Source organism: Lonchura striata, chromosome 13, assembly GCF_046129695.1.
Source record: "Lonchura striata isolate bLonStr1 chromosome 13, bLonStr1.mat, whole genome shotgun sequence".
NCBI lineage: Eukaryota > Metazoa > Chordata > Aves > Passeriformes > Estrildidae > Lonchura > Lonchura striata.
Genome location: NC_134615.1, coordinates 5138418 through 5159484, shown reverse-complemented (window position 1 = coordinate 5159484; position 21067 = coordinate 5138418). Strand labels below are relative to the sequence as shown.

Sequence of the window (21067 nt, the reverse complement as noted above, 5' to 3'; positions counted from 1 at the left end):
GCAAAATGAACCAGCAATAGCAGCTGTTATGTAGACTGGTCACCCAACATAAAGAAGAACCAAAATATGCTTAAACTTTACCTATGAAATTCCTCATTTCTTTTGCAGATTCTTGCAAAATAACAGTTTACATATGAGAGGAGAAAAATGATCCATTTTTGTGTACTGTATTACTGAAAATCCTTAAACACATAGCCCCAAATAACCACAACCTAACAAAAACACAATCCTTCTGAAATTTTTCCAAAGCTGCTGTAAACTTCCTTTAGTCAAACCTTCAGTACAATTTGCCTTAGAGATTTTATTATTTTAGTTATCACTGCAGGCCTACTGCCATTAACTGGTTACAGAATTTTACCTATTCTGCTTTGAGATCATAATCATGAATCACCAAATTAATTCAAGGAAAAAGACAATCCTTCTTGTTTTCTGCAGAAACTCAGAATACAAGAGGTTATGCTTTCACATTTGCAAGGACTGGAAGACTTGATGGACTTTTTTCTTTCTGCTTCTTCTTTCTACACAGGTGCCCATGCTGACACTGGACATCAAAGCCCAAGACAGGCCTATGAGCCAGCTTGTTTCCACGTGACACAGCCACTGGGATTTACTGCCCAGCTACAGCAGGGGGCTCCTGCAGCTGCCTCACATCTGGAATGGAGCAGGTGAACCTTTGCAATGCAGGACTCAGGCAGACTGAGATGCCCTGCCACAGCACAGGGTACTTGGGTAGTGCCTGCCAGAGCAGCGACTCATGGAGGAACAACACAGTGTATTTAGAAATTGAACAGGTTAAGAATGCCCAAAGAGCACCATCAGTTGACTTCTTCCCATAAACAATTTATGTTTCAATAAACTAATAGATTTCCTTAGAGTAAACTGCATAAAATACCACATCTAATAAAAAAGGAGACACTTAACTGCACATCTGCTCTACCTCTGAGAAGATGCAGTTGGGTAGCCACACAAAGTATGAGCAATGCTGATGGAACTGAGGGGGTTAATCTGCAGGGGAGTTGAGCATGGACTAACACTAACCTCTGGGTAGCCTCCAACATCATGCACGTCGATTCCAAGTAGATGTCCAAGTCCGTGTGGCATAAATATTGCGCCCAGATGAACCTTCACCATGTCATCCACATTGCCTTTCAGAATGCCAATTCTAGTCAGCTCCTCCAGATGGACTCTGTCAGCCAGACGGTGCATATCAGGCCAGGCCACCCCTTGGAGAGCAGAAACAGGCAGCTGAGTTAACTATTGCTGCAAGCTTTTTAACAACAACTTTCAAAAAACAGATGTAACACATGTGCCCTTTGTTTATTAAAAAAACAAAGGTGGAAAGAGCAACTACATGAAACATACTTTAAACAAGACAAAACAGTTTTAACATGTCAGTGAAGTACAGAAAACCACAAACAAGAGAAACAGCAGCACCTTCTAATCCAGACCCATACTAAAAGATGATAATACAATGTATCTAAGCATGTCCACACACATATAAATGCATCCGTGAGTCTCCTATAAGAATGTCAACTGTAGAATATTGTGGTTTTTTAAATGCAGAGCATAGAACATTACTATCCTTTTATTTTCAAGAATGATCATACCCATTTAGAACATCTGACATGGACACTACTTTTCTATGTACATTGAAGATTTAAAGCTCACATCTTTCTGGCAAAGACACTCTCCAGAAATTAATGATTCCCTTGTGTTAATGGGCTGTGTAAAGCACAACTCCTCTAATACATGTACTGAAACAGCATTACAAAATACTGTTGTTTGACTAGATTCAGAGTGCCAGGATACATTAGGTTGCTATTATTTTGGTATAGGATACAATTTTGTTTGACAAACTGCTGGGGAGAGGAGGGAGGAAGAAAGCAGCTCTTTTGTTAGTAACAAAGTACTGTCCTAATTAGTTCACCATGGCATTGAGTCATCATCAACAGAGCAGCAGTTCCAGAGTCAAGACAACTAGGGCTAAGGTACAGATGAAGAATATTTTCCTTGTTCAATTTTGGCATGACTAAACAACTAAGAGCTGAGCAATTTTTAAGGCCAAACTCCCACCAAGTTCCATTTGCTTTAATCCAGTTAAACATGCAGCTCTAGGGTCTTGTGAAGATAAATGTCATATCTTAATTACATTATCACTTTTCGCTGAAAGTACTGAGGCTTCAAAGATGGAAATAAAAATCATCCTATGGGAATGCTTGGAGAAAGCACTCAGCTGTCTTTTGTGCCTCTGATATAAAGATCAGAATCACACAGCAGCAAGGGGCTGCTCTGTTCTGTGCATCCTCTCCAGCTGATGTACCTTTATGCTGCCATGAGCTGTGGCTGGCAAACAGCTGGGTGAGCAGTCAGTGAGCAGGCAGCCCCCTCCCCATCCCATCACTCAGGGACCCGGCCTGCAGCCCGCTGCACTCTGCCTGCCAGGCAGGGCCACAGGCCAGAGGAGAGCCACACACAAACCCCTGCTTGCTACTTCCTCACTGAGTGCCCAAGTGTGTGATGCTCACCCACAAAATGTGTGCAGTCTTCTTGCTCAAAGTGTGATATTATTATGGTTTCTCTACTTTAAAAAAGAATTTAAGATTTTTTCATTCAATATGAACCAATACAACTATAACCAGCTGTTCTCTGACAACTGTTCAACATATTCTTTAATTATTTATCTTTCTGAGTATTGAATGTGTTGCAATTTTCACTTCTCTAGATTCACCTGTGTTTCACAGCTCTCTCCACTCTACTGAATGATAAACTGAAATCGCTACAATCCCTCATATCAATATTACACATATCACATTAAAAGTATTTCTGAATCACAGTTGTTTTTCTGTTTGTTTTATAGCTGTGGGAATACAAAATGTCTATGTCTAAGTTGAGGTTCAGCTTTTGCAGTTTGCAGCTAACTCCAACTGCTCTAAAAGTCTTCAATCTTCTTTCTGAGGACACTAGATGTTCTTTCAAGATCTGTCCCATGATTTCTTAGCTGAGTATTACAACAAGTCATCTATTTTCATCCCCATAACTGCAAAGCCACACGTAACAACATCTGACCCTGGTCAACTGTATGAAGCCTCACCCTCTCTTGTTAGAAATGAAGGTCAGAACTCCATGGCTGGAAGACAAAACACAGCCACATCCTGGATGCTCTGGAGCAAGCTGAGTTGCCTGAGAGAAGTGGAGCTGAGGTGTCTGTTATTTGCAGCTCAGCTTCCCTCTGCAGCTCTGCTGGCACTGTTGGTCTCAATACAAACCCACAGACTCCACTCAAAGAGACACAGTCACCTTTATCAAACTGAGGAGGAGATACAAAAGGAGATACAAATATTAAACTGAATTAATCAGAAGTAAAACCACCAAAACCACCTATTTGTCTGCAGAAGTTTAACAGAGCTATTTAATGACCCTATTGCCCTAGCTGGAAAGACTGCCATGGCTGGCAGTTCTGAGTACTGAGTACTTCTAGGCACTGAGCAAATCCATTAGAACTCCTTCTTCCCTCATCCTCCCCTTTTTCTTTTTCTCTCACTGACTTAAAGTGCAACTACTTCTCCTCTCCTCCTGCCTTCTTAATTCCCCATCTGTTTTGATTTTTATTCATCTTATCTGCTTCATTAGAGACTGAGGACAACAAAAAGCTCTACTGTGAAATAAATAATGAGGCAGAATGGAAAATCTACAGCTTTGGGCTTTCTCTTGGAGCTAGGGTGGTGCTTCAGACAGAGCCCAACAAAATGGCTCTGGACAACTCTTTTATTATCTAGCCAGTGCCACAAGCTTTGCTAGAGATATGAAATATGTCAGCTCCAGTTGTCTCCCCCATGCTGCTACAGCTGCAGACAGCACTGGGGCAGCTCTGGGCAGAGGCAAATTAAGCTTCTGCTGGAGGCACCCTGCTAAATAATACAAATCTTGGTTTACAAATAAATAGGTATTCAAATAGCCTTAAGCAAAATGCAAAGGGTTTACAGATAAATTGCACTTTCTAGTCTATTGTCTGGCTTCATGCTTTATTCTACTATGTCTATGGGGTGGTGACCACCCCCCTCCAAGCCCTTAACCTACAAGCCCTGGATAAAACTCTCAAATACAGACTATTGCTTGAGTGCTAAGACAAAATAGGAAGATATTTTGAGCTGACTAGAGACAGTAAATTAAGTGGAATGGTTTTTTGGTCTTCACTTAAAAAATGGTGATATCCTTGTCTTGTTTGATATGAGAGGATTCCCACCATGCTAGGAATAAACTTATTAATAATAAGGTTCAAACAGATTTCTACCCATTTCCTAAACATGTTATTTGACAAAGAAAGAGGGTCTAAATGTAAATCTTCAAACATTTTCTACTGCTGTTATAACATTAAAAAAACATTACTTTTGTGAAGAGAAAGAACTATTTTACAGTACAAAGGCAACTATTTAAAAGTATAGAAAAAATCCACCAAAAAAAGGAACTATCATAATTCAAGGAAGACGTCTTTGTCCATTGTATAAAAAAATATACTCATATGTATTTATTATAGAGTAAACAAAAATATATGATGCTTTAAAGTTATTTAAAAACTAAAATTTTATTAGTTTTATCTGGCAATTGAAATCTTTTTAATACAATGGCCTGTGCAAGCCCAACTCTGATTGGCATCCCTGCACTCAGGTGTCATTTACATAACTAGTAAGTATACTCAAAGAGTAGAAATTCTTAAATTCTGCTAATCCAATTTTCCTTTGTAGATATTGAACTTCCAATAATTGCAAAAAGGAATTAAAAGGAGGAAAACTTGAATATCAGAGTTGATAGCTTCATCAACTGGACAACTTGGTAAGAAACCATGAGCAGAACTTTTTGGTATTCTTATATTAAGTGCACCTCAGCAATCTGGAACTGGCCCAAGGACATGCATTGAGAATATGTGAGTCCCTCTGTCAAAGCCCAGAGGTGTCTGTGTTCTGCTCAGATGTCTGTGCACACATCTGTGTGGACAGCTTTAGCATGCTAAAGAAAACAATACCACACAAGAGCCTGCAGGCAGCAGGGAACAATCTGCCCTCCAGATTGCAGGCCTGCAGGTGTGAAGAAGAACAACACTGACTGAACAGTGCTGAATGAACACTCTGTACAAAGGATCCTTGATTAGTGGAGCCTCCTTAATATTCAGGCACTTCAGCTTTTGGATTATTGGGGTTCAGCAGAGAACTCTGTGCCCTGCTGCAAGCAGGAGAAGTCAAACACCATATCAGCATTCTTGTAGAGGAAAAAGCAGTTACAAACCAACCAAACCCCACAACTTCCACATGAGTGCCTCTGCTATTGGTGTGTGAGTTAGCTCAGTGCTGACTGCTCTGCAACGTGGGCCAGCACTGACCTCCCACCACCAACCACTCACGAGGATGTTTGACTCATGTATTATTCAGGACTATTCTTTTTAAGCTTTGGTGAATTTTATCATAGTTGCAGACATGCTTTTTGTGTAAGAACTTTTACGATAGTTGCAGACGTGCTTTTTGTGTAGAAAGGTTAGTTCTGTTATTATCTTTAAGCCAATTTATAAACCAATTATAGTCCAGTGACAGATGAGGTTTAAAAAGTCAGACTGGAGGGTCCTTGGACTTTGACACTTGTAGCAAAATGAGTCTGTACTCAGGAAAATCTGCTGATGAGGTGTCTGCTCCCTTCTTAATTCTCTGCCAGATGAGACACTGGGTAATACAGGTCACTGAACCAGGGCCTGGCTCCCAGGAAAGCTCAGCTCCCCAGGCTCATTAGGCTGGGATTTGTTACCTGCCATGCAGCACGTGCTCAGGAGAGAGGTCATGTCAGAACCCACCTCTTACAGCAACCACAGCACTTGAGATTCCTCGAGATACAGAATGAATGAACTGCACAGCAGCAACCAGACACTGGAGATGTCCAGTAATGAAATAAAACAGACCATGCATTAATTAACAAAAAACCAGGGATGTTATTAGTTTTCTGACACAGTACAGTGTCGGTGTAGTGGAGGTTTGCAGATGTGTGAGGTGGCACTTAAAAATGGCAAACTTTGTGCATTAAGTTTGCTTAAAGTCTTTTTTTAAAGGCATCCCCATAAAGCTAAATATTATCTGATACTCTTAGATATTACTGTGAAAGAAAGGAAAAAGATAAAATTAATATTATTTTACTTCCTTGAAAGTATTTCCTCTCTGATATCTGTCTGCCAAACCCCAAAAAATTTCAGATAAAATACCAGGTTCAAGGACTCTGGAACATCATATAAGGATCTCTGCAATAATGTGTGACCTCTTTGATCACAGCAATTGAGGGGATTTTTGTGCCCTCTTTGCCCCCCCCAAAAAAGAAAGAAAAGCTTCTAGTGAAACCAGAAATCAAAAGCATTCCTATCTTTTGATGAATATACCATAAATTTTTAAACAGTAGAATTAAAAAGATGAGTTGCTATAACACATCACACTATAAACTGTTCCTCAGCTGCTGTTAACTCACTGGTATTTTTACCCCAGCAATTATTATCTGAAGTTTTATTAGAAGCCATTTGAGAACATAAAGTAGAAACAGCATACAAAAATAATTTAGAATTACTGCCTTGTATTTAGCCACTTTGGTCAGAAAGTACTCTGAAAAGCCCTAACAGGATTTTTTTGGCCACTACTTAGTGTACTTTGTGGTTGTAATGTGACAATGATTAAACCACAAATTATTTAACAGGTTTTTTTTTTTTTGTTGTTGTTGTTGGGTGAGGGTTTTTTGCCAACACAGATGTCACAATCTTACTAAAAAAAAAAAAAAAGAGTATGGCAAGGTTCTAGTAACTTCTCCCCAAATTGTTCTAAGGTTAAGTTACATTTAATTTCCAAGTGTCCACAGACAAGGGCAAAAGGCCCAATGTCCCCTGGCAGTGCCACTGAAATGCAGACAGAACACACAATCCCAGTCCAGCCAGCAACCCACTGGAACAGATTAAAATCTGCCAACTGGCAGAGACCATATCAGACATAAAACAATAGGTCTTTAGAATTCAATCACACCCAGTTTAAAAAACAAACCAAAACATAATTTAAATACTAAACCAAATTATCTTTTTCCTCTTCACTTGGGTGCTAGAGAAGCAGCTGTGTTGCTGATTTTCATGCTTTCTTTTTGGCCCACTAGCTGAAATACTCAGCAGCTGCTCTGGTTTTGAACTTGGTGTCTTGCAGCACCAGGTAAGGCAACTCTGCCATGGGCAAACCCCCAAATGCTGCACTCTGACACTTGAACAGTGAAGCTGCTCAAAGCTTCACTGCTGTGTGGATGGCCACATGGCTCATGGGGTGAGCATTAGGTGGCTCATGGATGCCAAATTCAGGGATGCCATTTTTGACTGTACTTTCCAGCTGTGGCTGCATCTGGCTGCCATATGATGAGAAGAGCCTGATAACTTTCCCAGCCCAAAAGGGAACTAGACAGAATTTGCTGCTGTGTCACACCTGCAGATACCCACAGCTCTGACTTGCAGGGATTACCAGACCTGACCCTGCCCTGTGCCCCAGTGCCACTGCTCCACACCAGGATAGTGCCATCCCTTTATTCCCCAGAAAGATGCACCTGCCTTACAGGGATGAGAGTTATTGGAGGGAAATAGAGATTGATCCTCATCACCTCTGAAATTTGGACTTCTTCAAAAGGCTGAACAGCACTGTGCTATTCAGCTGTACTGTGACATTTCCTTTGCATCAGTATGATGGAGGTTTTCAGCAGTAAGTCCATCCTCCCAATTATAAACCCTGCACAAGGTGAGCTGTCACTCATCAGAAGCAACATGAGGATAATATTCTGCCCTGCAGAAACATTAAGAAAAGCAATATGAATAGATGCAGGTGTGGATCAAGAGGAGGGATTTTTTTCCATGTCTGGATGCAGCACTGGGATTGAGCAGTGCTGGCAGACACTATTTTACAGCATGTTCCTTCCAAAATAGGTGTATGTTGAAGAGGAAAAAAGGAAAAGGATTGACAGAATGAATGAAGTGCTTGCAGGGAGTGATTGCAGTGTGGAAACTTATCAATCTTTGAAGCTCAGAAAAGACCCTGTTTAGATAAGACTCAGGGCAAACAGCATAATTTATGTCTAGCAGGTTTGCAGTCTGACAGCTGCAGCTGATGCAGTGTCAAAATTGAAGAACTTGTGAACTTTGAGCTTCAACTGAAATTACAACAAATTTGAATCAAGTGCAATTCCTGAACACTGAGCTGTGAGAAAATCAGTGCAGGCACTAAAAATCAGACAACGTACAGGCAGCTCATTCCCCAAAAGTCATTATTAAAACCAAAATTGTACAATGTTACAATATACAGCATGTTACAATTAGGAAAAAAGGATTTTAAAAGAAAGGTCTTAAGCCAAACCCCATTCAGTATAGAAAGGCAAAAAACCTGCAGCTAGTTTGGGCTGGGTCTGTAAAGATTTCTAAATGTAATTGCCTGTGCAAGCCACACCTTTGAAGAATCCCTGAAAGTAGTGGAAAAAATCCACTGAGCTGGAAAGCTGCAGGTGTGTCCCTGAGCCATGGCAGCTCCTGCAGACTCTGCTCAGGTATCTGGAGATGAGAGGGATTTCAGGGCAGAAAGGCCCAGCAGTTTAAAGTGCCTGTTTTCATACCCTTGGGAGTAACTCAGCATTGCTTTAGGCCTCTGAATGCTGCAGTGGTCACTGTCTGTGGGACAGCTCCTGTCCAGCCCAGCAGGAAGAGCAGCTCCCAGGTTTGCAGAACCCTGTCATTGCAGCAGATTGCTGCTTTCACAGAGGGTCTGCAGCACCTACTGAAGCTGACAGAAAATACTCCCTTTTCTTTCACCTCTTGCCATAGGGCACTGCTGTGCTGAACAGGGTTAGGCTATGTGACCAACAATGAGAGCTCCACTAATCAATCACGCCATTTTTATTTAATATCTTGAAAGAATAAAGAATTTCAATTTGATTGACAGTATTGTCTATGCATCCTTTAATGCCTTCTGCTTTTATTTAATAAGTAGTAGCAATGCCTTAACTATTTACACTGACAAAACCTGAATTAACACACCACAGAAAGCTGTTCTACCTTTGCTGGCTCCATCTCAGAGAGGCAGTGTTCCACTTCTGTTGATTTTTTAATTTGTTTATCAATTGATGAACATTAAGGCCAGCAAAAAAAAGTACATGCCACTCCATCCAATAGAGAAGAGAGAGAGAGCAGATTACAAATAGCTTTTAAAAACATATATTGACAAAATTTACTTTCCAATCTTCTTTCAACACAGTAACACATTCTGAACTGCAAGGAGGGAAAATAATACTGTTTCAGCAAGATCTGTGAATATCAAATATTGGTTGCAACATGCCCTAAAAGCATTTATTCTTCAGAGGAACTGGAATAAAATCTTCAACTTCTGTCATTAATTTTTTATTACTGAGAAGAAGTGTTTTGCTGCAGATTTTACAGCAGATTAATAATGATCAGCAGTGCTGTGACTAAAATATGACAATCTGAATAGGAATAATTCATATGGACATCTTGAAATTATACAAATTGTAAAACAGATTGTGCTCTCATACCCTTCCCTTTTGTGCTTTTGTCAAAATTTCCAGTTTACAGTCCAGTTTCTTTTTAAAAGATCACCAAAGTGAGCTACTGTTTTTATACAGCACAACAGAGAAGCATGACCACATGGTGTTCTACTAAGCACAACTCTGGACTACACAAAATAAAACTCAAAATTACTTTCATGCAAAAAACTCCCATTGCACATGAATAAGAACCTTCTACCTGGGAGGATAAATATTAGTAACAGTTACAGTTATTTTCTTTAGGTATAATAGATTTCAATCCTAGTTGGATACAGTGACAATTACTCTAAAGCAGTATTAGAAACCAAAAATCAATCTGAATTGTAAAGAAATCATAGAGCTGTTGTGGACAAGAAGAAGCAGTAATCTGTGAAGCTGCAAATTTTGAATTTGCATATGTTGCCAAGTACAACTCTGCTCAACTTAATAATAGAAACACCTGCTGGCAATATGATCTGCTATGCCAAATATATACCCTAGCTATTAGTTTTCATTAAACTGTTTTTATGAAACAGTTCTTTAATTGAGTTATTTTAATCTTTGCTCTTAGTACAATTCCACCTGAGCTGGATTCTCCAGTATTCTTCCTTTGTTTAGAAGCATTTTACTGGAAAATAGAACAGGGAATCATACAGTGGCTTTGAATTCAAATCACAGCATTTTCTGTTGTCTAAATAATTTATTTATGAAACTGGTAGTGGTCCACTAAACTTACTTCCTCTTGACAGTCTCAGTGAAAGAATTGTGCCTCAGTATTTTGGTATCAAAGGACATCCCATACAAAATCTACATCTTGTGTACTATACTAAGACACAGACCATTCACCCTGTCCAGTCCCTGGGTTTACCCCTCGACCTCCATCAGCTTTACTACTTCAATCCTTTTGCATCAGGCAAACAGGGAGGAGGCAAAACACTAGAAAATGAAGTGACTTCTTTGTTTTGTCCTTCTAATTCACAGCATTCCTTGGAAGGCTGTACATGGGAAAACTAGCTAAGACAACCCTTCCACTGCAAAGCAGTTAGGAAGTTACAACAATAAAAAAGCCCTGAAGAAATCAGGAGAAATGCACAAAAAGTGGTCAGAGTTTCACAGAGGAATTCAAGTCATGCAGTTACAGCTGCCCACAGGACAAAGACCACATGGGACTAACTTTGTTCTGCATCCTGCACCTACAAATACACATCTCTTGCAGCAAGGGAAGCCAGGAGTGGCTGACACCCAAACTGCAGGCAGGACACAGCATCAGCCACAGGAACATGCTGACCCTGCTTTCCAGGCTGCCTCTGGAGGTGGCTCATGGCAGACCTGTGAGAGGTCCTAGAGAACTGCCAAGGACTTTCTCCTGGTCTTCAAAGAAAGTCCTCAGAGTCAGACCTACAGAAGGTCTCAAATCCTTCATTTTGAAATTGTCTGAACACGACAAAGTAACGAGAGTGGAAGGGTTGCTCTGAACATTAGACACCCATTCAAACACCCATTCTCAGCTGCAAAATGCAAGACTTGACCCACTGAGGCACCTGAAACAAAGACAGAGGAGGAACCACAGCTACAGAGAACTTTTGAACTCTGAGCCAGACACTGCTGGCCTGTGCTCACTGGCTGTTCCAGCCTGTTCCCCTTGGCCTCTCTATCTCAAAACATCTGAGTCTTTTGGGAACTACTTACTTCTTTGCATTTATTTATCATCTGCATTCCTCGTAGGCTCTCAGGATCAGCTGGTATATCATGATTAATAAAAGGATTTTTATTTGCTTGGCATGTAGGTCTACTTTGCCTGAAATGTTTTTGACTGTACTTGAAGTGTATTTGACTGCGCTTTCTTGGTCAAAGATTATATGGCAATCCTAGCATCAATAAAATCTGCCAAGTCTGATCTTTGATCCTGGAAGACAGGATTTGAGAGCTTAAAGAACTCATGTCTTTAAGTGAAACTGGATTTCTGGGAGAGCCATACACAAGGAACCTTCCAGCCCTAACATGGAGAAACCTCCATCTTGTGTTATCAGAGATGTTATTCCTATGGCAGAGATTTTCTTCAAGACCTTCCTCAAAAGCATTTATTGGAAAAGCAAAGCCTGAAAGCCAGAGGCAAGGCAATAATCACTGTCTTGGATAGTGAACTTGGGGATATGCCTATAAGATGAGCTCCAACTTGAAAAATGCAGAGATAGAAATTCTATAGGGAAACCCTGTGGTAATGTCAGCATCCCAAGGAGGAATTCACACTGCACATAAACTGATGTGATGAACAACAACTTCTGTGCATATTTGGATCTAATTTTTATTTTTCATTTTATTGAAACAAACAAACATCAATCAGCAGATATTCCCAGCTGCATAGCTAATGTCTGAATGCAATTTTGATTCAATGGGGACTCTGTATACACAAGCTTTTCAAATCATAAAAATGTAGAGATAGGGACTTGAGTGGCTGCCAACCTCGCCTTACTCAACTCTTCCTTGGGAGCAGTTTGCTAGACAAGGAGAACTTTTTTGGAACTGGAATTTAGGACAATGGACCTTAAAGAGTGAGGTATTGAAATTCTTTCTTCCTTGCAGAAGGAACCCCAAATGTTAATGTATATAACTTTAGAGATTAAAAAAAATATTTCTTAAACATAGATTTTGCAGTAGTACCAGGCATGCTAAGCACAACCATCTCCCTTCCTTCCCCTTCTCCTGTGATTTTCCATTAGCCTACAGAAAAGACAGAGAGTAATGCTTGGAGGTCCCAGGATGCAATTGCAAAAGGATGAAGATGGAAAGTATGTGATTGCTCCAATATTTAGCTCATTAATCTTAAAGACTCTGTGTATGCTCTAGTGCATTAATGCAAAATAGTTCTAATTGCAAAGATGAGAGATAGGCATACTTCCTTTTTAGTTCTTCTCAACACAGTAGGAACTTATTTCAGAAACTTTGATGTTTCTATAAACAGAAACTGCATAGAAACTTTCTAAACGCAGCAACCATACCATCCTCATCAACTAGGGCAATCTATTAAATGGATAGAACTGAAATTATTAATATCCTCTAAATGCTTAAGATAATAACCTGACCAACAAATAGCAGAAATCACTTGAGAGGCTGCACACGGTATAAATACAGAGTCATCTGCTGAAGAATAAAAGAGAAGCCACTCCATAGAAACTTCCCCCACAGCACTGGACTCTGTGTGTCACTGACAGTAACACACTGCTCCAAGAACAGGGTGGTGCCCAGGGCTGGGTAGGAATGGTCACACCTCAGAGACACTCCAGCACAGCCCTGCCCTGGGCACAGCCACAGCTGGGTACAGGGCACTGATCCTGCATCTCCCTGGCCTCTACCACTGCCATTTCCATTTCCATGGGCATGTTTCACAACACAGCATGGAGTGATTCAGGTTAGGAGGGATACCAGGAGCCCTGGCTTAGTGTAGGGTTAACTTGACAGTTAGCTCATGTTTCTTCAACAAATTGTTTTCTTGAGGTTTCAGAGAGGGACTTACAGCACAACAAATTATTTCATACTTTTTTTTCAAATAGATTGATATTAATTCCAAAGAGCAAACAACAGTGGTCTCCCAGGTGTAACCAGTGACAAATGATGGGTAACAAAGCTAACACTGAATTGGATCTAACTTACCCAACTAGGATAAAGAATGGAGTGAGACAGATCTGGGAGCCATGAACACGTGCCCTTTCTAATCCTTCAGATCTCTCCACTATCAACAGACATGCCCAACTTGCTCACAGAAGAGTCTAACCTACTCCTGCAGTTCAGGCTTCCAGCTGCTGCCATGTGAGGTGTCCACTGGAGGTGCTCCAGGCATCAGAGCTGAGAGCTGCTCTCCACCACTGCCCTCAGCAGCCTCATGCCTACCAAGGGTGTGCTACACAATACTATTTTTCCACCAGAGTTTGCTTTTTTTAAGCCTGGGCAATTATGGGGGTGGGGGACAGCTACACTAAAAGCAGTAATTTTATGGACTCCAGAGTTGAGCAATATCAACTGACAGTGTCTGTGTGAGCTTTGCTTGGCTCCTTGGTGCTGACGTGTTACAGTTCAATCCTTCAGTTACATGAACATCTACTCCTTTACACAGGATTTCAGTAGTACCTAGGCCTTTTTGATGATGCTGCCTATTCCAGTCCTATAGTAAAATCTTCAAAAATGTAAAAAAAAATTGCAGCAACACTTGCCAGAGGAAGAGACCCGGGGCTATGTTTTGCAATGAAGGCAGCTGGCTAAAGGACAGAAGACCTCATGCAAGCAAAACTGCAACATCCACTCTTGTGTTACTACAGCCATGGAGGAGAGCCTCAGAAGTGCCAGTAAAAAGCTTCCACCAGACCAAGCAGAGCTTCCCACCAACCACAAGATGCAAATCCACGGGAAGCTCCAAGTTAATTTACTTCTAGGGCCACCCAGTTTCCAGAAGACTCCAACCACCAAGGCAAGCCCAGCTCCTGATAAGCCACTGAATATTTCTCTTCATTGTCTAACTCCTCTTCCATCTGTTACAAAAGCTGAAAACAAGCAAGAAAAAACCCAAGAGACTTCACAAGCAGGCAAGCATGGCAAATGCACCTAAAAGTTGCCTCTGGTAATAGGCAACCTTTCTTGCACCAGACTCAGGTTCCCAGCAGGATGCTAAGCAACTTGCTTCAAACACAGGGGTTTTTTAAAATATATTTTACATTTTTCCATTAATCATTTTCTTTCATTTTACCAGAGTTTGGCTTGCCAATCTGGAGTGTAATTTGCAGAAAGGCTGGGCACTCAGCAGCTGTAACAGAGGTCAAAACAGCTGTGATTTCAGCAAGAACAATGCTCAACTCTCTTAAAAAAGATCTCGAGTCTGAAGAATTTCCATCTTGGAATCCCAAACGAGTCAATAACTTTTACACTAACTTCTCCAGCCTGCTGGCTCCTGCCTGCAGAAGGGGGACTGCTGCACACTTGCACATCATTAAGATGCACTGCAAGCAAACCTCCTTGCCTGCCCAGCACCTGTGTACTGTTATGATGAGAACTCTCAGAAAAACTGGTGAGGATGTTGATAATTTTGGATTCAGAGCAGGTTTTGAACAGTAGGCAATAAACAGCTCCAGGCCATGCACAGAACAAAAGGTTAAACTAAATTACTGAATAGCTGCTCATTAGCTCAGCTCTTACTGTTATATGCATTGTGTGAAGACAGCAGAGTGAGAAAAAATGGATGCATCTACAGGAACATTTAATTCCAAATCATCCTTGGAGGTGAAATCTCTTGGTTGTCCCTACTTACTGTGTTTTTCTTTACACAGTGGAATTTTGAAGTGCATGAGTTGAATTAATTTCAGATGAAAGTATATTGGGAGATGTGCTCCAGGACTGCATTTAATGTGCCTCGACCTTTGGCAAATCCAATGAGATTAAAAAAGAATGCAGAAGTGAGACAAATTAGGACACTAACTTCTGGAATACTCTGAGGCATCTGGCCTTAAATTTCACCCTTTTTAAACTATTCTTTCTATGTAGCATATATCTGTAAAGCAAATTGTTTCTCAAATTACTGTTCTGAGAAAGAAACAGACAATGCCTCAGCTACTGAAGGAAATGAAAGTATCAATATTCTGCACATCTGCCCCTGCATTTTAGTTCTGTGGAAGAGGAAATTTAATGCAGATGGACTTGACACAATTAAGAATATCCCCTAAGCAGAAATGCAACAATGCTCTCTGACATCTCGGCTCATAGGCCTGACTTTATAGGAAAGACAATTAGCCCACTGCCACACAAATGCACTTTTTTGACTTTCTCTTCAGTGACAAGCATCACTGTCTTCATCAGTGCTCCATGTTCAGTAGTTTCAAAACTGCTGCTTATGCAATACTAAGTAAGTCTTCCTCTCCTTTTATTTTAAACAGATTTTGTTTGTGGCAGAAGTTGTGACAACTGCACTGAACTTGGGCTGTAATCCTACAGAGAGTGTTTGTTTCTTAACTTTCAGAATATATTATTAGCCTTGCAGAAGGAATTCTGTTCTTGGAGTTGTAAGGTAAGAAGACCCATATATATTATTAGAGGTGTTTGTACATTTGGATCGTGCACAGAATGTAGCAGATGAATGCTTCTCTATAATGAAATACAATATTTTGAAGTATTTTAAAAATTATAACAACTGTTTGTATATAGAAATATAAAGAGAATGTATTAGGAGGTCTATTATCTCTCAGAAAGTACCTGCACTCAAAAGTTAATTAGGTTCACATGAGAGCCAAACTGAAAAAAGAAATTCAAATCTCTGAATTAAGCACAACTATACAGAATGTTTAAGGTTGCTAGCAAGCTGTGTCCTTCCATAAACACAGTTATGTAACCCAGTATTTGGTCAGTGACTCTCCCTAAAGTACTCACTCCCTATCTTGCAGTCAGAAAGACCCCGGGAATCATTAACATCCTGATGACAGCTACTAGATGTGCCCTGTGACCCTCTGCCACAAGGCACAATTAGGGAGATAAACAGCATTTCCTGCAGCTGCTGACTCTGCTGTGCCCACTCTTGCCCAGCCTAATCCAGCAATGGCTCCTGCCAACTGACCAGTCACTTGGCTGGCTTTCATCTTAGGAACCCTGGGAAATGAACACTAGCAAAAATAACAGCAAAATTAACATAGGCTGCATAATCCAGCAAATCTCACTAAAACTTGATGGCTCTGGATTTTAAATGTAGTGCCTCTAACCCTGCAAGCTCCTTTGCCTCTTCTTTTGGAGACACAAAGTATTACAGGGAAAAGAGACACTTGTGAATTCACATCATCATTTCTTACTCCCCTGTGTGATAGTACCTGGCTCCCCCAGGAGCAGATCCCAGTGTTTTAGTCATGGAGCTCCCAAATGAGGTTTGTTTAAGGAGGCTGCAGCCTCTCTCCCTGAAACACCTCCCTCTGGACAGCAGTGACAATGGCATCAGCTCCTTGAGGGGCTCTGGGGTTTCTCAGCTGCCTGACAAGTCTGTGACTAACCATGCTGTAAAGGTCAGCGTTTCCATTTCTTCTTTTTCAGAATCCTGGCTTCCAGGAGATCTTAAAAAAGACCTAAAGAGCAGACTTCTCACATGCTGAGGATTTTTGCATGTTACCAGACTCTTAACTGGATCTGTAATTCAGGAGTCCAGTTTGCATTTCACTGCACTCTGAAGTACAAAGGGAATGAAACCAATGAACCAGTCCACAGACCATTTTCTGTAGTTCTTCAAAATTCATCATCACTATTCATCATTCTCATGAAGAGTGTAAATGCATGTGCCCCATTCTTCCAAACAGGCAGGACAACAATAAGAACAGAGTTCAGTCCCTTTCTCTGACAGAGAGTAAGACTGATTGGTCTGTCCGTGGATCTCAAGCTCCCAAAGCTAGTAAAAGACCCTTGCAACTACTTCTCAGAAATACTCAATTTACTATGTCCTTATTTTCTGACACTGTAAATAAAGTGCTCAGAAAACTAAAAAATTCACTACACCATCCTGAGCACAACATCCTATTAGCTCTCAAATTCTGAAGACAGTCTGCAACTTATTAGCATAAAATAATGCTAAGAATGCTACATGAAATTAAAGGTGACACTGAAACACAATACGAACTGTGAAGAGGAATAGGGATGAGTCTTGAGGGGAGGAACTGCAGATGACTGAGCTGTGAGGAGAATTTGCTAACACTTTGTATGAAGCTCAGAGTTACAGACTGATGCAGTACAGAATCTGGAAAATACGAAAGCTAAAACTTAAGGCATCACTCCCTTCCAAACTCTCAAATAAACAGAGCTGCTGGCAGCCTGTATAACAGGAAAATTGCTTCTGTTCTGACTGGCAATCCAGAAAGCTCATGCACTCAAGGCCTGACGAGTGAAGACTAATACAGCACATTTAAAGGATAAGTGTGCTTTGTGCATTGAGTACATTCTTCTTGAAGATGTTCCATTAGTAATACTGAGAAATGCTCAAGTACCTTCACCAGTGACAAAATCACAGCAGCAGCTAGTTCTAAAACATTTATTTGCTGGCCTGAAAGCAGAATGGGAGAAAAAGAAGGTTTTCATTAAGCTAGACAGTTGTTTCAAATGAAAATGTGTATTTGTTGAATGAGTTTGCCTGCAATTTAAAGGCATACAGTGAAGTACCCAAATAGCCAGTGCTTTTGAAAGCTTTTAAAGGCTAATTATCCTTCCCCAAGATGCACACTCCATCCCCTTTTTCAGTAGAAGATTTCTACTGTGCCTACACATAAAATACAGAAGATACTTGAAACAAACTGAAGCACAACATGTGCTCACTCGAACTCTGAGCATTTGGCATAAACTTCCTGAAAAGATGGCTGTCTGTGTAAAGACACATCTGAGTAACAACTGTTACCTGTACATGAAGGGAATGAAAATAAAAAAGATTAAAGTATCTTATTAATTGTGCTAATAATTTTTTCCGTGTTATGTCTTTAAAAGTGTATGGAAAATGTTGTGTATCCTACTTCTATATATTAAAAGCTGCTTAATCAGGGAAATTATTTTATCTTGTTCCCTTCCAAAATTTTCTAAAATGCAAACATAATTGACATGCTGAATGCTGCTACCAAGCCTCTCAAGCCCTACTGACAGGCACTGATCTCTTACCTGGCTTGACTGCCTCCATGACTGCCCGTGATGCCTTCAGCACTGCCTCATAGATAGCCCTCTGCTCTGCTGTGAACTTGCCATTGGCAGGGAAGGTGCAGGTGATGTCAGAGCCATAGCAGTAATATTCTCCTCCCATATCAAACAGGCTGAAAAGGAAACACAGGGGAAATAAATGAAAATTTAGTTCCAAAGAAATAGTAGAACATAGTGGACTTTTGTCTTGCTCTGCACTCAGTAACATCTACATTTTGGTAGATCACCAATATAATCACTGGTTGAACCCTGTTCTAAGTAAAACAGGATGACAGTCCCTTGGGATCTCCTGGCAGAAGGGTATCTGATTCCATATGGCTTAAATTGTCACCCTTTTGTGCTGTGCTGGTTCAGGATGGGAATGCTCAGAGAACACAGAAAGGGAGATAAAAAGTTCATGAAGAATGCACTTTGAGCTCCTCATTTCCAGTTTCTAGGAATTCTTCTCAGAAGAAAAAACATGTCCTTTTCTTCTTTCCTGAAAAATTCTAGCATCACATACAGCATCCAACATCCAAAGTAGAATCCCACTTAACAAAAAAATGTTAATGGAATAAGGATTATGGAAAGATCCAACCATAAAAGTACACACAGTACAGCTTTCTGCATCAGAGGCAGAAGAAAGAAACTATGAAGTTCTTTCTTTTCTGGGGACAAAAAAACTGGCTTACCCCTTGAGAAGTATATTTATTCTATACATGAATAAATGACTCACCACGGATTGCTCAGCTGCCAGAAATCAAGCTACAAGAACAGCAAGTGGGACTCCACACCCTTGTGAGGATCATGTTAGACATTTGCAGCATTATGCTTCTCAAGCCTGCTTGATAAGGCATTGCACTGCCTTCAGCAGGATCAGAAATCAGTAAATAACCATCTGGACCAGACAACACTTGAGCAAATAACCCCCTTGGTTCAGCACATATTGATTACAAGAAGGCACATTTTACATACAAGATTTTGATCTTCACACAGTATTTGTGTGTGACCTCCTGATTTCTCTGGTAATGAGTCAGAGTTGAAATCTGTGAATTTAAGTCTTCTTCCAACCACCTCAAACAATTATGAAAGGCTAATCACCGTAAGAAATATGATTTTCCTTCACTGTGTTTGAAAACCTTGGAGTCTTCCTCCTCTTGCTGCTTTTTCACAGCAGGGTCAGTCAGACAGCACAAGCAGAAGGCAGGACACTCCACTGGGGCACCCTCTCTGCCACTGAGTCCTAATTACAGGAGCAATTAGGAAAACTCTGCAGTGTAGCTCTGTCCCCAAGCAGCATATGTGACTAGGTAAGGATAAATATAAGCTACCACAAAAATTGCAATCACACACTGCTGTAGCTGATCACCATTTCCAACACAACTGCTACTGAAAGCAATGGACAGTGAGTAAACAAAGGCAAGCATGATAAAAGTAAAATTTATTTCAGCAGGGCTAGGACTCTCCTTGCTGCATTGCACACATAGACACATGAAGATTTACTCCAATAACTTTTAAAATCCACTCTACAATTTCCTCCATGAACAAATCTCTGCACTGAGTGAATCTCTGTCCTGCCTGCAGTCTTTGCCAGCCTCCCCAAACTGGGCAAGGTTCAGCTGCAGACTTGCAGGACCGGAACATCAGGAACTGCCCCAGTGGCTGCAGCTGCAGAGCTGCACGAGGCTTAAAGCTGCAGGAGCAAACTCCTCAGGAGAGTGCTCCAGAGAGAGCTGCAAAGCCACCTGTGCACACACCAGGCTCTACACACACCACAGCCATTCACCTAGACATGGAACATGGAATGCTAATCCAGAAAGTTGCTAGTTGAAAAAAAGATACAAAACAGGCAGCAAACATCAGGGTGAAAAAACCATGACTGGACACCAGAATAGAAACTGTCAGCCAGCCTGGCCAAACCTCAAAATCAGAAACCCCATCAACACCGCCTAGGTTTTGATTTTATGGTTAGACTCACATCTAAAAATTACTACAGGTGCACATAAAAATCTACAGATACAGAAAAGCAGTTGCAGCAACTGGGAATCATGGAAGAAACTGCTACATGCTGTAATGTACCAACAAGAAATCAGCTCTAAATCCTTGAATGTATCCCAGACTGACTCTTTCAAAGTCACAAGTCAAGTTTCAGGATGCTCTGTGGGTTCTGCAGCACTTCTGTAGCCTAACTGTTGCATTTACAAGTGTAAATGCCAATTCAGCATGGTGACAGAAAAGCTGTAACTAACAACAACTTGAGAACTCCCTGTACTGGAAGTTGCTATGCTTTGTATATTTTATTATGCATTTTACCCTGCAAAGTAGTTATTCTGAACTTACCAGAGGCAGAATTTTACCTATGTCTTTAACCTTACAATTATCAGCATTTTCTCAAACCCATTCATCACTCAGTAGGCTATTAAATAATTTTTGAGTTACTGGAGAACTGAGCAATGGAAAAAAAATATCACAAAGCTGATGGTACACCAAAACAAGGCTCACAAGCTAGGAAGCACCATTTGTTCAGGTCTCTTGGCTTCCAGACAAGAGGAGACATGAGGGAAGATGATCTTTCAAATTCCACCACAGATCACAGCACACCATCCAGCCTCTATGCTTCAGTGAGAAAGCATCCAAACCAAATGGGACATCTGGGAGATATTTTGGCTCTGATCAGGAATTTTCTTCCATTTAACTTCAGTTGGGAACATATCCATTAGCTAAAATGTTGCCCAAGACATGGAAATAGCCAAAATATTGTGTTATACTGAGAAAATAATAGGAACCTGAGAAGATCCCAGTTTCATATATTTGCTTGCCAAAA

At 40.7% G+C, this 21067-nt stretch overlaps 1 protein-coding gene across 2 annotated transcripts in view; it reads right to left on the bottom strand.

Annotated features, from left to right (window-relative positions):
* PEPD (peptidase D) overlaps positions 1-21067 on the bottom strand; it is a 147285-nt gene that overhangs the window by 20797 nt on the left and 105421 nt on the right. For both annotated transcript variants that reach the window (XM_021536684.2, XM_021536683.2), the window contains 2 exons: positions 18229-18377; positions 1039-1223 (listed from right to left, as the gene is read on the bottom strand). In XM_021536684.2, the coding sequence (XP_021392359.1) occupies positions 1039-1223; positions 18229-18377 (334 nt within the window). The remainder of the gene's footprint in view (positions 1-1038; positions 1224-18228; positions 18378-21067) is intronic.